This window comes from Notamacropus eugenii, chromosome 3 (assembly GCF_028372415.1).
Source record: "Notamacropus eugenii isolate mMacEug1 chromosome 3, mMacEug1.pri_v2, whole genome shotgun sequence".
Taxonomy (NCBI): domain Eukaryota; kingdom Metazoa; phylum Chordata; class Mammalia; order Diprotodontia; family Macropodidae; genus Notamacropus; species Notamacropus eugenii.
Window position 1 is genome coordinate 116,890,509 of NC_092874.1, and position 15,363 is coordinate 116,905,871.

The window sequence follows — 15,363 nt, forward strand, 5'->3', positions numbered from 1 at the left end:
CTGTTTCTTTACTTTTAACTCTTTGTTAAATTAGGATTCTGTTTCCAGAGTAGAGGGTACATTGTCCTAAGCTTCAAGATTTTTGTGCACCTATTTTCAGAGATACTTCTAGGGAGCTGTAAGTTTTCTGTTCTTCCATGGTGGTGTGATCTAAGGAGAGGTGTGTTTACTCCTCTTTTGGCATGTGTTCTGATGTGTGAACAGCCACAAGTACTCTTCTGGCCTGGAACTGTGATGTGGGTCCCTACTCCACTGCAGCACCAAACCCTAGTGTTGTGCTTCTCCCCTTCACCCTGAGACTGCCACCCAGGACTGAGACCCAGATCTGAGTATGACCAAAGTAACAGAGTCCTGCTTTAGTGCTAGCAAAAAGACCCCTGTGATCTCCTTCTGAACAGTTTTTTGACCTCTTTACTGTCTGTGGGATGAGAACTCTGGAAGCAGCAGCTGATGTTGCTGATTTAGTCTCCCAAGGTCTGTTCCTGGTATGCTGGATCTGGGTTTTTGCTGGTGTGGTCTGTGCTGGACTGTGCTCCACTCTCACCTAGGCACAAACACATCTTTTCTGCTGACTGTCTAAGTTGTCTTTGACTGGAAAATTGTTTCACCCTGTCCTTTGTGGGTTCTGCTTCTCCAGGAATTGTTTTATGGCATTATTTAAAGGTATTGGGAGGGTTTTAGGGAGAGCTCAAGTGAGTCACTGCCTTTTCTCCACCATCTTGGTGCCTGGTTTTGCTCATTTCACTTTGTATCAGTTTATATGTCTTCCCAGGTTTTTCTGAATCCATCTACTCATCATTTCTTATAGCACAGTAGTATTCCATAATAATCATATACCACAACTTGTTCATTCATTTCCCAGTTGATGGGCGTCCTCAGTTTCTTTGCTGCCACAAAAAGAGCTGCTATAAACATTTTTGTACATATATATAGGTCCCTTTCTCTTTTCTTTGATCCCGTTGAGATACAGACCTGGTAATGATATTACTGGGCCAAAGGGTATTAACAGTTTCATAGCCATTTGGGTGTAGTTCCAAATTGTTCTCCAGAATGATTGGACCAGTTTATAACTGCCCCAACAGTATATTAGTGTCTCCATTTTTTCACATCCCTCCAGCATTTGACATTTTTTTTCTGTCATATTAGCCAATCTTATAGGTAAGAGGTGGTATCTTAGAGTTATTTTATTTATATAATGTACATTTCTTTAATCAGTGTTGATTTAGAGCATTTCTTATATGACTATGATCATATAATCATATAAGTATATATGACTATATATCATTATAAACTATATATTATATATAATTATATTACATATTATATTTTATATTATTTATTATTATATTATTTATACATTATATATTATGAATATATAATGTATAAATTTAAATCTATATTTAAAATTCTATATATAAATATATAGTTTTATATGACTATAAATATATAGTCATATAAATTTATATGACTATAAATAACTTTTATTTCTTCTTCTGAAAATTACCTGGTCATATCCTTTGACCATTTATCAGCTGGAGAATGACTTATATTTTTATAAATTTGACTCAGTTTCCTATATATTTGTGAAATGAGGCTTTTATTGTAGAAACTTACTATAAATTTTTCACCCACTTCTTTTTCTTTTAATTTTGGCTGCCTTAGTTTTGTTTGTTCAAAAGCTTTTTAATTTCATGTAATTAAAATTATCCATTTTACTTCCCAGAGGAACCACTCTTCTTAGAAAGGAGAGATTGGTGTGGGAGACTGGTAGTTCTTAATCAGTTACTGTATCTCTCTTGCAGGTGATATAACTTACTTGGCAAACTCCAGAGAATCACTAAAAATTTAATTGAGACAAGCCTCATTAAAATATCAGTATATGAAAATGAATCAACAAAATTATTGGCATTTCTGTATATTACTAGTAAAGTTAGGAAGCTAAAGTTAAGGAAGAGCTCAGGAGAGAAATTTATTTCAAACAAGTTTTATTAGTTAATTTACAAAGACATGCTCAGGGCAAATGAAGGCCTAAATGACTGAAGATATATTAGCATGCATGTCTGAGTTGTACAAATATAGTAAAAAAAATGTATTTCTCAGTTTGTTTTACAGTTCTGTTCCTGTATCAATCACATATAACCAAAGGCTACTTTATAAAATTAGAAAAATATCTTGGAAGAATGAATACCAAGGTGAAAAATGGTAGAGGATATAGGAAAGAAGTAGGAACCAGGAGTGCTTAGTGCTGCTATCAGAACTCAAACTATGTTACAAAGCAGAATTATGAAAATTATGTGGTACTGGATAAAAATAGAGGGGCCAGAACTCTTTATTCTGTGAGAACAACTAGGCAAACTGGAAAGCAGTCAGACCCAAAATAGGTTTAGATCAATAGTTTATAATATATGATACATTTAATTTCTGCTGTGAGTTTTTCATGGTATTGTAATTTATAATACAAAGATGCTTTGTGTGGATGTGAAGAAATCTTGGTATATACTATATTCAGGAAAATAATTTTCTGTGTGTAAAATTTTAACCACTCTCTATTTGTGACTCCCTTGGATTTGTTCTAGTATCTCATGACAAAATATCTTATCTCTGTAAATTAAATCTGTCTGTGTAAAATGGATTGTTGTTAGCTGATAGTTCCTGACTTTCAAAACTTTTGCTGTTTCTGTTCAGTTGGTAAATTTTTTGCTTTCCATTTCAGCTTCTTTAATCTGACCAAAATCTTTTTCAAAACTTTTGCTTCTCTAAATGTCTTTCTTTTTACTTGATGTTCATTTTCCTCTTTTTAGTTCAGTCATGTTGGACTTCCTTTGAATCATCCTTAAAACTAGCATTTCCAAACCTCATTTTTATATTCTATAAGTTTTTTTCCATCTCAAAAATTAGATAAAATTCAATATATAACATGTGTTATATGTTGTATGAGTGTGTGTATTTGCCATGAGAAATTAATGGAGGATAAGAAGAAATGCAGTACTGCTACTGTGTATTTTCAAAAGCTAATACATTTCTTATTTTTTGCTTAACTTCTTACTCATTCTGATTTTCTGTAGACCAATCTTTATGCACAAAAATGTGTTTGTGTGTGTGTGTGTATGTGTGTGTGTGTGCGTGTGACCATATGACTTGGACTTTTTGTGTCATTTGTATTTCATACTCTTTTCTAATTGATTTTATTGGGTGCTTTTTTTTCAGCTTTCAGAAAATGTTATTGGGCGAATGAAGGAATCTTCTCCATCTGGCTCAAAGTCTCCAAGTACCTCTCGTGATTATGATTCTAAAGGTATTTCCAAACTTTAAATTTTGTGAGTTTTTAACAGAAAAATCACAAGAGGGCAGGTTAGATGTGGGTATATGAAGAATCCGTTTAAAAAGAGAGATTCTTTACTGTTTTGGATTATACCTTCTTCCATTACCTAGTGATATATACACACACTAATCACTTAATAAAATATCTGAATTGAACTGAATTATGTGTGCTTTACCCTTTAACCAATCTTGGGAATTTTAGGTTCTACCTGAAACCAGTAGCAAGATTTATCTTGTAATTTTTATATTTTGGATGAATTTTTTTTCACTTCTTTTCCTTGCATCTAAAAAGTCTTGATTTCTTATCTGTTTTCTGTGCCCTTTCTATGACTTTGTAACTTTCTTTGCCTTTTTCTCTTTTTATTAAGTGAAGTCAATTCAATGTTTTTATCTACCTTACAGGCATATTGTAAGGATTTAGAGATGAATATTTACTAAGAATGTTGAAATTAAAAAGCATTACAAAAATATTTATCTTCTGTTATTTAAATTAATAAAGTACTACTTAAAATGTAAACTTACTTTTTGAATTTCAAAAGTTGGAATTGCTTACTTCTACATCTTACAAAATTCAGTTTAATTTAAAATTACTATAAATCAGTGGTTGAGTAAGTTTCCCCTAATATGCTTTGGATCATTCATGGTAATGTGTGACTAACTTCAGTTTGTATATACTTCCCAACCTCTGTTTCATCCAGTAGCTCCAATTAATTCTATCTTCATTTTACTGGAACTGAGATATAGAAAATATGACATTCTCTTCTCATCCATTTCCTGTCTTTTCTGTTGCTGGAGAAATTCAGAATTTGGATGATCAACATTAAAGAGATATTTCTGTAGTATTTGGAAAGAAGTACTACTGGAGGAAAAACCAGCAGCACAGTGTCATTGTGCTTTTTCTTGTCTGAAAACCTGATGGTGACAACAGTAGACATTGGTTAGCTCTTTTTGTCCCATTGAGGGTCAGAGAGGCTGCTGATCTCTGGAGCAGAAGTAGAGAAATAAGAGCCAGAGCCAGACTGGCACTACATGTAATAGGTGATTCACCACCATTTTTTCCTGTTAACATAAATTGAATTCCATTACAACTAACTCTAGGGGAATTATCAAGCTTCTCTTAGTGTTACTGCACAATAATTTAAGCAATATTTGATAGAAATTATAGTCCATCTTGAAAATTTTGTACTTATATAGCCACTTGGTTATTTCCCACTGCCTTCTGTGTTATGAAGGTCTCATGACTGGGTCATAAAGAGGGTACGCAGTGTTGAAAATGGTGATTGTCTGAAGTTTATGATGGAGATCAGTCAGATGGAAAGATTTGCCTCTTAGCGTTATGCCAGGTCAGCTCAGAAAAGAACTCTCATTCTGTAAATGACTTTCTCCCTTTTCTACTGGTTTTTCTAATAAGTCTCCCTGTCTGATCCTTATGTAAAGGAGACAGTTTGATTCATTTGTGTGAGTTTGTCAGGTTCTGCTTTGTGAAAATGAATGTGTAGGTATAGGGTATAGGTGGCTCAGTGGATAAAGTGCTGGGCCTTAGAGGTGGGAAGATTCATCTTCCTGGGTTAAAATCTGGCCTTGGACACTTACTAGCTCTGTAACCCTGGACAAGTCGTTAACTCCATTTGCCTCAGTTTCTTCATCTGGAAAATGAGCTGGAGAAGGAAATGGCAAACCATTCCAGTGTCTTTACCAAGAAAGCCCCAAATGGAGTTATAAAGAGTCAGACACAACTGAACAACAACAAAAGATAGTGTCTGTAGTTCTAGACTTAAAGTTGAACCTGAAGGACTTTTTTATTAGTCTGCACATAACCAGGAATGTAAAGGTAGGAAAAACCTGACACAGAGTTTGTCTCAGGAGTTCACAGGAGAATATGGGACGTTTGATAAGGACTGACAGAGTTCTCCCTGCTACTGACTCCTAAAAAATGAAAGCCAAAAACCTGTCTGAATGCTTCTTCCTTAAGAGACATACTGTTATTAGCCCATTGTGATGCCAGTGTGATCATGTTGACATTTTGGCACTGTTATTGTGTGCTAATTCACTAAGCTTCTTGGGTGCAAACTCTACATTGTTAAAACCCAGCTCTACATTGTTAAAACCCAGCTCAACATTTCCAACTAACCCTTAGGTCTAAAATTTTAGAGTGCTAACAAGCCCCTGCTGTAACCCTGGTATGCCCTTCGTTGGGATGCCTGCTTGTCTTCCTATTAATTATGTTTCGTTGGCCAGGCCACATAATTTCTCTCAACTTTAGTTTTCCTCATATGTAAAATGGGATAATAGTACTTTTAACATTTAGCTAGAAGGTCTTTGTGAACTTTAAGGTACTATATAAGTGTCAGCTGTTATAGTAGAATTCTGATACATGCATCAGAATATGTAGGCCTGGTTAACAGATAGTGAGATGTGCCTAAGGTGGCTTGTGAAATTAATTTTAGTGACAATGCAGTTAGTTTTGTAGTGAGAATAAATGAGGACAAACCTACTCTCACCCTTCTCCCGAGTGATTATTCTTCTTGCTCTAAGACCTTTAGTTGCTTGGGTCATCTAGGAAGCCAAGACTCGGGGAAGCATTCTTTTGAAATGTACTTTAGATGGTTCACATTACCTTTCTAATGGGTTTGACTTGGCCATTTAAAGCAAAGCAGGTTGTCTTAGTGTTTTGCTAGTATCATTCTGCCTTTCCCTATTTAAGAGGGAGTTAAAAAAGACATGACATATCCATTTGGAAAGGCTATTGACTCCTTCTTTTGATTTTCTTAGGATTGAAAAATTGAAACTAGATACTGATTCTATACAGTTTACATATAATTTTTCTCCTTAGACTTTTAAAAATGGACACCAGAGCTGAAATATTGGCTTCAGTAAAATGTTTCAGACAATAGGGTTAGATAGTATTGTGGGTGGGAAGTGGGAGTGTTTTTATGACCAGGATTTTGGTCAGCCTTTACTGTTTTTCTCAAAGTCAGGCAGATAATAAATATGTTGGATAAGAGTTGAGTTTTAGAATTAATTTATTTTTCCCCTGGCATACTTTTTCATAGGCTCTTGGCCTGTGGTCTGGGGCCACTTTGCATGATTGAACTGTAAGGATAATGCTTTTGAGAAACGGAGAGCCTTAGGCCTTTTATACATGTGAACTAAATATGTCTATAGTAAATTATTTTTGAGAATAGAATTTGTCTTGTAGGAGAGGGTAAATTTCCCCTGAAACTATTTTTTGCTAAACTTTTAACCAGACCAGTGACTCGTTGCAATAAGTACTTTGCATGTTAAGTTGTTTTTAGCAAAATAATGTATTCTGTGATACCCAAAGCAGACTGTGATGCCACTTTAATAAATGAATATACTCTGAAGAATTTCTGTGTCCTTACTGTCTCTTTGCTTTTTTTTTTAAAACACTACACTAGTTTGTCCTTTTACCCCATGCTGTTGCCATCTTAGTTTCTTGTTTAGACTGACATAAAAAGGTAACTTTTTATTGGAATATTTAGTAACATCTTTTATCTGTGATTTTTAACATCCACGTTGGAACGTTGACTTTCTTCCTCTTACATTGATCTGTTTCTCTTGGAACATCTGGTGAATTCAGATGTTCCATATTTGACCCTTCTTCTTGCTAAGGAAATTACACCCCAAAATCAGTATGAAGAAGTAAGTGTAGGATCAGGTAAAGAGATATGAACGAGCTATTTGTTGTTTTCTAAGCCTTTGAGATCTAGAGGAAAATGATGAATCTGAGAAAAGACAAATGAACTCACTTTCACTATTATCTTCACTGTAAGTTTCTCTATAAATTTCTTGTCACTGTGAAAAATAGGAGCAATTTATGCTAACTATATTACAGAGATCACTAAGTATTTGGCAGGCTTAAAATCTGCAGAAAAACAATTTGTATAGGAAATAGCATAGCCCCAATGAAACAGCATTACTTTAGGTAAACAAATTCATGCATACTCTCTAGGTTATTTTCTTCAGGGAACTGATCTTAGTGTACCATTTCAAGACTCATTTAGTCTTAGCTCTACATGAAGAATGAACAGTAAACAAGTCTGTCATTTTTACCCATTTTATAAGATGTGAAAATAGTAACAAAGCAGCATGGTATAGATCATGGCCATGAGAACAAGAATTCCTGAATTTGAACTTTGACTGTATGACACATACTGGCTGTTTTCTTCTAGGGAAGTCATTGAACTGGTCAGGTGGGTGGTGCAGTGAATAGAATGCTGAGCTTGGAATCAGGAAGACCAGAGTTCAAATCTGGCCTCAGACATTTACTAACTGGGTGACCATGGGCAAGTCACTTAACCCTGTTTGCCTCAGTTTCTTCATCTGTAAAATGTACTGGAAATAGAAAAGTATATTTGCCAAGAAAACTCCCAAAAGGGGTTGCAAAGAGTCACACTTGACTGATACAATGAAACTACCACACCAAAGTCATTTAAGCTTGGCTGTGTTCTAGGCAACTCTTAAGATTGTAAGTTACAGAAAGGTGCATATTTGCATTGGTAGAGGGAGTTTCCTATACTTATGAAGTCACAAATCCAGTCCCTTCCCTTTTCCTCTACAGCAAGAGCATATTTTCTTCATATCTGAGATCTTTAGGTATACATGTGAAATTCTATTGGTTAATCAGTTGAATATTTAATTCCTTTAAATTTCATATGATGGCTATTTTTTTTGTCCTAAATTAAGGATATGTACTACTGAATTCAAGGCACAGAATGGAATTTTCAAAGGTCCTGTTATTCAGTTGTTTGTCAGTAGTCATTCTCTTAGGCAAAATAGAATAAGTAGTATAAAATTATAGAATTTGTTAAAGGATGAGAGTCAGTTTAACTTGGTCGAGTGCTGGACATGGAGTCTGGATAACCTAGATTTGAATACGCCTTCAAAACATTGGAAGCCTCAGGTTCTTCATCTATAAAAGAGTGATAATAGGAATACTTAACTGATTTTTAGTGAGGATGACATAAGATAAGGTGAATAAAGTACTTGAAAATCTCAAAAGTGTTATATACCCTATCCACCTCCACCACTCTTATCTTTTTCTTTAACTCTTCTAGGAATTCTTGTTCGGTTTGTGTCTAATTTATATGTTTTGAAGCTTTGTAGCTGTTTTCTTGTTTTTGTCTTCTTCTGAATTTGTGTCTTGATTTTCCTTGTCACAATAGTAGCTTTTCATGGTCAGTTTCTTGTTGTTTACTTATTTTTCCAGCCCATTTCTTTTTTTTTCTTTCCCTAACATCAAACTGAAATTTATTGTCTCCTTTAATTCTGAATATAGGCAACAAATTGTTCTGACAAGGGATTTGTAAGCTTCACCAGATCACCAAAGTTCTGTGACACAAGCAAGGTTAAGAGTCTTTGTACCCAAGATCTTTTCTAGGTTATCTGGGATGAGAGAAGATTTAATAAACAGAACTGAGCATCCCATTTCTTGACTTTGAACTTCATATTCATGTTGTACTTTGTTCACCTGGTCAGGGTTGTGAGTGTCCCAAGCCTGAGGTGTTTTTGTGCTGATGTTTTCAGATAGTTCTGGGGGTCTGTAAGTTTTCAGTGCTCCCAAAGTGGTATGATCTGGGGAGGGGTATGATCACGCCTCTCCTGATCTGTGCTCTGGTCTTTAAGAAATAATGGTCCCTGCTCCCCTGAAGGTACAAGCACTAGTGCTTCTCTCTGCCCTGGAACTCTTACTGGGGTTCCTACTTCCTTGTACCTGTAGGTGTTCTTTTCTGCCCAGAGACCCAGAAGCAGGCATGGGCAATGGAGTTGCCTAAACATTGCCTGTTTCTGTGCCCAGTGCTGGCACGGTGCTCCCTTCTTTCTGACCAGTTGACCAATTCACTTACCACCTCTGGGCTGAGAGCTCCTCAAGCTGCTGTTGACGCCACTGCTGCCTCTGCTGCCTGTTGCGTGTGTTGCTGCTGTGTTCGCTATGGTTTGCTTCTCACCTCTCTGTGCCACAGACCCTCCTCCAGACCTCCTAAACTGTCTTGAGCTAGAAAAAGGTCTTACTCCCGCCATTCCAGAATTCTAATGACATTATTTTAAAGTTATTTTGAGGGGAATGTTAGAAGAGTTTGGTTGGGTTGCTACATCTCCTCTGCCGTCTTTTGTTTTGTTTTAATATTTTATTTTTAAAAAATTACATGTAAAAACAATTTTTAACCTTCATTTTTACAATTTTAAGTTCTAGATTATCTTCTACTCTTCCTCCCCTCTGCATTCATTGAGAAGGCAAGCAGTTTGATAAAAGTTATTCATGTACAGTTATATGAAATATATTTCCATGCTAGTCATGTTTTGAAAGAAGATACAGACAAAACACCCTAAGAAAAATAAAGTTAATAAAACCCCAGTATGTTCAGATCTGCATTCAGATTCCACAGTTCTTTCTGTGGAAGTGGATAGTGTTTTTCATCACAGGTTCTTCAGAATTGACTTGGATCTTTGTATTGCAGAGAATAACTAAGTCATTTGCAGTTCATCATCATGTAGGCAAGAGCATTCTTTTTTTTTTTGATTCTTTTATTTGTTTTCAGTTTTTCTACACTTACTTCCATATATCTTATATTTTTTCCCTTCCCTCCCCACTCCCTTGAGATGGTGTGCGATCTTATATAGGTTCTACATATACACTCTTATTAAATACATTTTCACCTTAGTCATGTTGCATAGAGGAATTAAAATGAATGGGAGAAACCGTAAGAGCATTCTTAAGAGGGAAAATAGCTTTGATGGCAGTCCTTTTGGGAAAGAGAGATGTGCCTCATGACAACAAAAGGTTATAGTGTCATTTTTGTGATGTTTTTTAGAAACAAGTATTTTTGTGTTGGGGAGCATAGGAAACAAATAATAATAATATAATCCTAGTTCCCTCCATCTTTTGGGTAATAACTTAGTTCAGCTCATATTTCTTAAGTATCTACTGTGTGAGAGGCAGTGTTCTCAGTCCTGGAAATAAAAAAAAACAAAACTGAAAGAGATCTTGCCCTGAAGAAGCTTAGAGTCTACTGGGAAAGTATTATAGTACTTAATTATAGTACAGGGACAGTTTAATAGGGAGAGACCACCAAAAATCAAGTATCAGAAAAAGTCTCAGAGATGGGATGGCACCCCACCTGAGCCATAAAGATTTTGATAGGTGGAGATGGGTGACCTTTAGGCATACGAAACAGTTTGTTCCAATGAAGGGATGTGGGAAAAGAATTTGAGTTTGGCAAATAATCTGATTTGACTAGAATGCAGAGTTTGGGAAGGGGACATGTATAAAATAGGGCTGGAAAAGTAAAATGGGAATTGAGTTTGTAATTCCTGAAATGACAGGCTAAGGAGAGAAAGAGAGAGAGAGAGAGAGAGAGAGAGAGAGAGTGTGTGTGTGTGTGTGTGTGTGTGTGTGTGTGTGTGTGTGTGTACTGCAGGTAGAGGAGTAATGTGGTGAGACCTGTGCCTTAGGAAGGTTGTTTTGGCAGTTATTTACAGGAGGGATTGAAGATAGGAGATACTTGGAAACAGGGAGAGCATTAAGTGTATCGAATTAGAGAGTGGTGGCTGTGTGAATATATAGAAGTGGATAGATGAGAGATGCGGAAATAAAATCAGCAAGACTTGGCAACTGGTTGGTTATGTGGGGTGAGGGAGACTGAAGAGTCAAAGTGACTCTGTGCCTACAAAACGAAGTGGCTGCAGGGATGGCAGTTGCTATAGCAGAAGTAGAAAGAAGAGAGACCGTTTTAGGTGTGAGTTAGTGAGTTCTGTTGTGGACATACTGAGTTTGAGATGCCTGTGAAGAGAGGGTTTGGGTTAGAAGGGTATGTGTGTGAGCGTGTGTGTGTGTGAGCGTGTGTATATGTGTGTGTGAGCGTGTGTGTGTGTGGTAGAAGGGAAGGAGGGAGGGATTATAGGAGAAAAAAAGAATTTCTGAGTGTTAAGATCTGAGTGTTAAGTGTTAAGAAAAGGTTCTTAACCTTTTAGTGTGGACAGTTTTTGCATTCTGATAAAAGATCTGAAGCCTTTCTCAGAATGACATTTTAAAATACATAAAACGCTTAGGATGCCTAAGGAAGGCAATTACATTGAAATAGATTTATTAAAATATAAGGGGAGGAGTCACTTTAGAGGGGAAGAGGGAGGGACTATAATGCAACCATGGGAACTCTGATGCTGATGAGGCAGGAGGTCAGCAAGGATCTAGCAGAGACTGAGGAGTAAGTCAGGCAGGAGAGTAAGTAGCATATCTATTGCCTTACACTAAAGTGGTAAATTGAAGCTTGAGACCTTATATGACTTTATTCAGAAACCTGTAATGCATACTTATTAGAATTATGTCTTAAGATCCTCCTGAATGAAGAGTATGGTAACAATTTACAATTCTTTTAAAGTTACAATTTATGCTGAAGTCACAAATACTAGCAACAATGTTTTTCAGTTTGTTGCTTTGTGGCTAACATTACTTAGAGCATGATAGTTTGATGGATACATAGGATTTCTAGACTCTTGCTTTCCTTACATTAACATGCACCAATTCTAATGTCTGCAAGATGTACTAGGAATAGCAAAGAACCCCAAAATATCTTTGAAATATCCTTGCCAATTTTGAGTCAGTTTAATTACATATATTTTATGCTTGAGTTTTTACAGTGTTTCATCTATACACACCAGGAACCCTAAACAAATGCCCTAAAAATTTTGGCTTAAACTCAGTAGATTGCAGATGAAGTAGAAGATGGAGAGTTCAGTAACCATTTAGGAAATTTTAGGGAGTATTCCTGACTGTTTGTCTTATCTATCTATTGTAATTTCATTCTCTGTCAGTAGACTGTTGTAGTTACTTATTTTTGTACCAACAGAATGACTTTCTTGGATATATTTGAACAGTATGTTTTTATTTTTCATGTTCTTAAAGAAGTTATTCTTCAGGGAATAATGGATTACTTTGTTTTATCGAGGGGAAAAAAATGAGCCAGTGGCAAAAAGAGAAGGAATACGGTTTTCAGTCACCTTCTGAGTCAGAGGTATAGGTAATTTTTTTCAGAATGTTAAACACATATTTCATATAATCAACTTTAGTTTTAAAAACTAATATTTGCTAAAATAGCATAAAAATGTCTCTTTGTAAATTGTATAACCTGGAATTTAGTTTGGGGAATTGTAGGAATTAGAAACTGTTTGTATAATAATGACATTGCATTGAAATGATATGCTTGGATAGTAAAGATATAGGCAATTGTCTGACCCCCCTGATGTCAGCCTTTCCTTGGGGGAAATCTGCTACAAATACAGAATGATAATATTCCTTTAAAAAAATTAAATTCATTTTTCCCCCTCAATTATCAAGTATTTCTTTTTCTTCCCTTGTGATACCATAAGCCTAGTACTTCCATAAGGGCCGTATCTAAAAATGTGTGTCTAAATCTCTGTGGGCATCACCTTTGTGTCAAGAGGTAGGTAACAGTCTTCATCAGTGGTACTCTAGAATCATTGCATTGATCAGAATGTTAATGTTCTTTTGGTGTTTTACATTCAAACTTGGAATGTTTTTTTTTTCCCCTATAGAAATAATGTTATGACTAGTGGTTAACTAGAGTTGAAATTCTATGCTCGTATACTTCAGGTGTATTATTATTATTATTATTAAATAAATTTTGTGTACTGGCCTGAGAATTTTAGTACCATTTATAAGTCTACTCACAGTTTTTACCAGTTACTTATGAAACAACCTATTTTTAACGTAAGCATTTCCTATGTAATCTTACTATTCTCTTTGTTTCTTCTTTTGTGAAAATTATATAAAAATAAGTTGAAAACTAAGGAATCATCTGTATGTTAATCTTTATTATGCTTGTGGCTTGTCAGTATATGGAAAATATGCAAGATTTTTGGTAATATATAGTGTAATTTGAAAGGTCAGTTCCCTGCCACAGAATACCATTCCCTTTATCATACTAGTTGCTTTAACTTTCTAACATTACGGTATCAGCTTGGGATTAAAGTATTATATCTCGATATCAAATGTTCATGTTATATGCTATCTGGGAAAGAAATCTGTTATCAGTCATTGACCTAGAATCACTGACTTATTTTTGCAGATCAGTTTTTTCAAATAGTCAAATGAATATGTAATAACATTGATGTGGACATTCCTTTTTTTGATACATTCATTTCTGTCTATCCTTTGAGACTATTGTAAGAATATATCTTCCTGTGTCACTTAGGGGAAATCAAAGCTCTGAGGAATTAGGGGTACCCATCATGAAGAAATTAACATTAAACAGGAGTGTGGAGAGGTCCTAAAGACAAATTTTGGCAGCTTTCTAATTTTGCATGGTGCTGACCATGATGGTTGGAGAATATGAAACAGATACATGAAAACTGTACAATTTTGATTATATAGGGGTTTCTCACTGACCTTTTAATAGTTTCTATAATATAATTTTAATAATTTATCTTATATTTTAGAACATATTTGTAAGATTATTCTGGGAGATTTTATTCTGCCCACTTTATGCTCATTTTGATTAAAAAAATTCAACCCTTTTCCCAAAAGACAGCAATTCTTTTTCCATAAGAAAGCTACCGCCTTATTTTTTAAAGCCAGTTTAGTCTAGCTCATAGGATTTATTTTTGTTTTCATGCTTTGTCAGATCGGTTATGTTCTGTACACGTTTATCTCTATGTAATTTGTCATTAGAGAGGCAGAGAATATAGTAGAGAGAATAGTAGATTGGTATTCAGGAGCCTTGGGTTGTAGCCCTGGCACTGATACTAATTAGTTGTGTGATGCTGGGCAGGCCAGCCATGGGAGGCTTCTGAGCCTCAGTTTTCTCATCTTCCAAGTGAAAAATGTGAGTCTTTAATTCTCTTCTAGACCTGTAGTCTGTGATTCAGAATATAGTGTTAAGCTTTACAAATAAATGTGTGTATACTTACACATGCATGCACACGTATAATACACAGTATATGTACATATATTCAAGCATCATTTTGTATTAACATAGACATGCCTGATTGTAAGAATATTTAATGGTTAGAGATCTTTAAATATACTTCTATGTAACTAGGAACTTGTTATTGATTAATTGTAATATCCAAACAGTTACTCCTATTTAGGTGCTTTGGATTTTAGAAATAGATGCATTTGTTCATATAATGTGTAAAATGAGAAATGAAAATCTATTTAAAAAGTTGGCTCCTAAATTACTATGTATAATGTATAATACACGTAATAAGTATATACTACGTACTAATATAACCTAAGTATGCGTTGTTGTTGAGGCGTTTCAGCCGAGTGTGACTCCCCATTTGAGGTTTCTTGGCAAAGATACTGGTTTTTCATTTTCTTCTCCAGCTTCCTTTACAGTTGAAGAACTGAGGCAGATGGGTTGAGTGGCTTGCCTAGGATCATGCAGCTAGTAAGTGTCCAAGGTTGGATTTGAACTCAGGTCCTCCTGATTGATCCCAGGTTGGCACTCTTACATACTGTGCCTCCTAGCTACGTGTGTGTCCCTAAATATATATGTAATTGTTTTTGTTTTGTTCCAGACCTTTGATATCTTTAGTACAGGGAACTTTCTTGGGATAATCCATGTAATCATGTGGATCAGCACTATAATACAGTATCTACTGTTATGGAACCATCTAGGGGTAGTGAGAGGTTAAGTGTCTTCACCAGAGTCACACAGCCAGTTTGTATCGGAAGTGGGCCAAGAACCCAGATCTTTCTGATTTCAAAACCATTGCCTTTCTCTATGTTGTTGTTCATTTGTGACCCCATTTAGAGTTTTCTTGGTCAAGAATGGGTAGTTTACTTTTTCCTTTTCCATCTCACTTTATAGATGAAGAAATGGAGGCAAACATGGTTAAGTGACTTGCCCAGGGCCACACAGCTAGTAACTCTCTGAGGCAGGATATGATATTAGAAGATGAGTCTTCTTGATTCCAGTCCCAGTACCATCTAGCTGTCAATAATAATAATATTTATAATCTTAGTAATTATTATTAATTCAGTATTGACATATATGTACA

General features: G+C 35.4%; 1 protein-coding gene across 1 annotated transcript in view; it reads left to right on the forward strand.

Moving 5' to 3' along the window:
• The window catches only part of CHCHD3 (coiled-coil-helix-coiled-coil-helix domain containing 3), a 340,709-nt gene that overhangs the window by 12,929 nt on the left and 312,417 nt on the right, over positions 1-15,363 (forward strand). Inside the window, exon 2 of the mRNA XM_072652712.1 lies at positions 3,208-3,295. Coding sequence (XP_072508813.1) covers positions 3,208-3,295 — 88 coding nt within the window. The remainder of the gene's footprint in view (positions 1-3,207; positions 3,296-15,363) is intronic.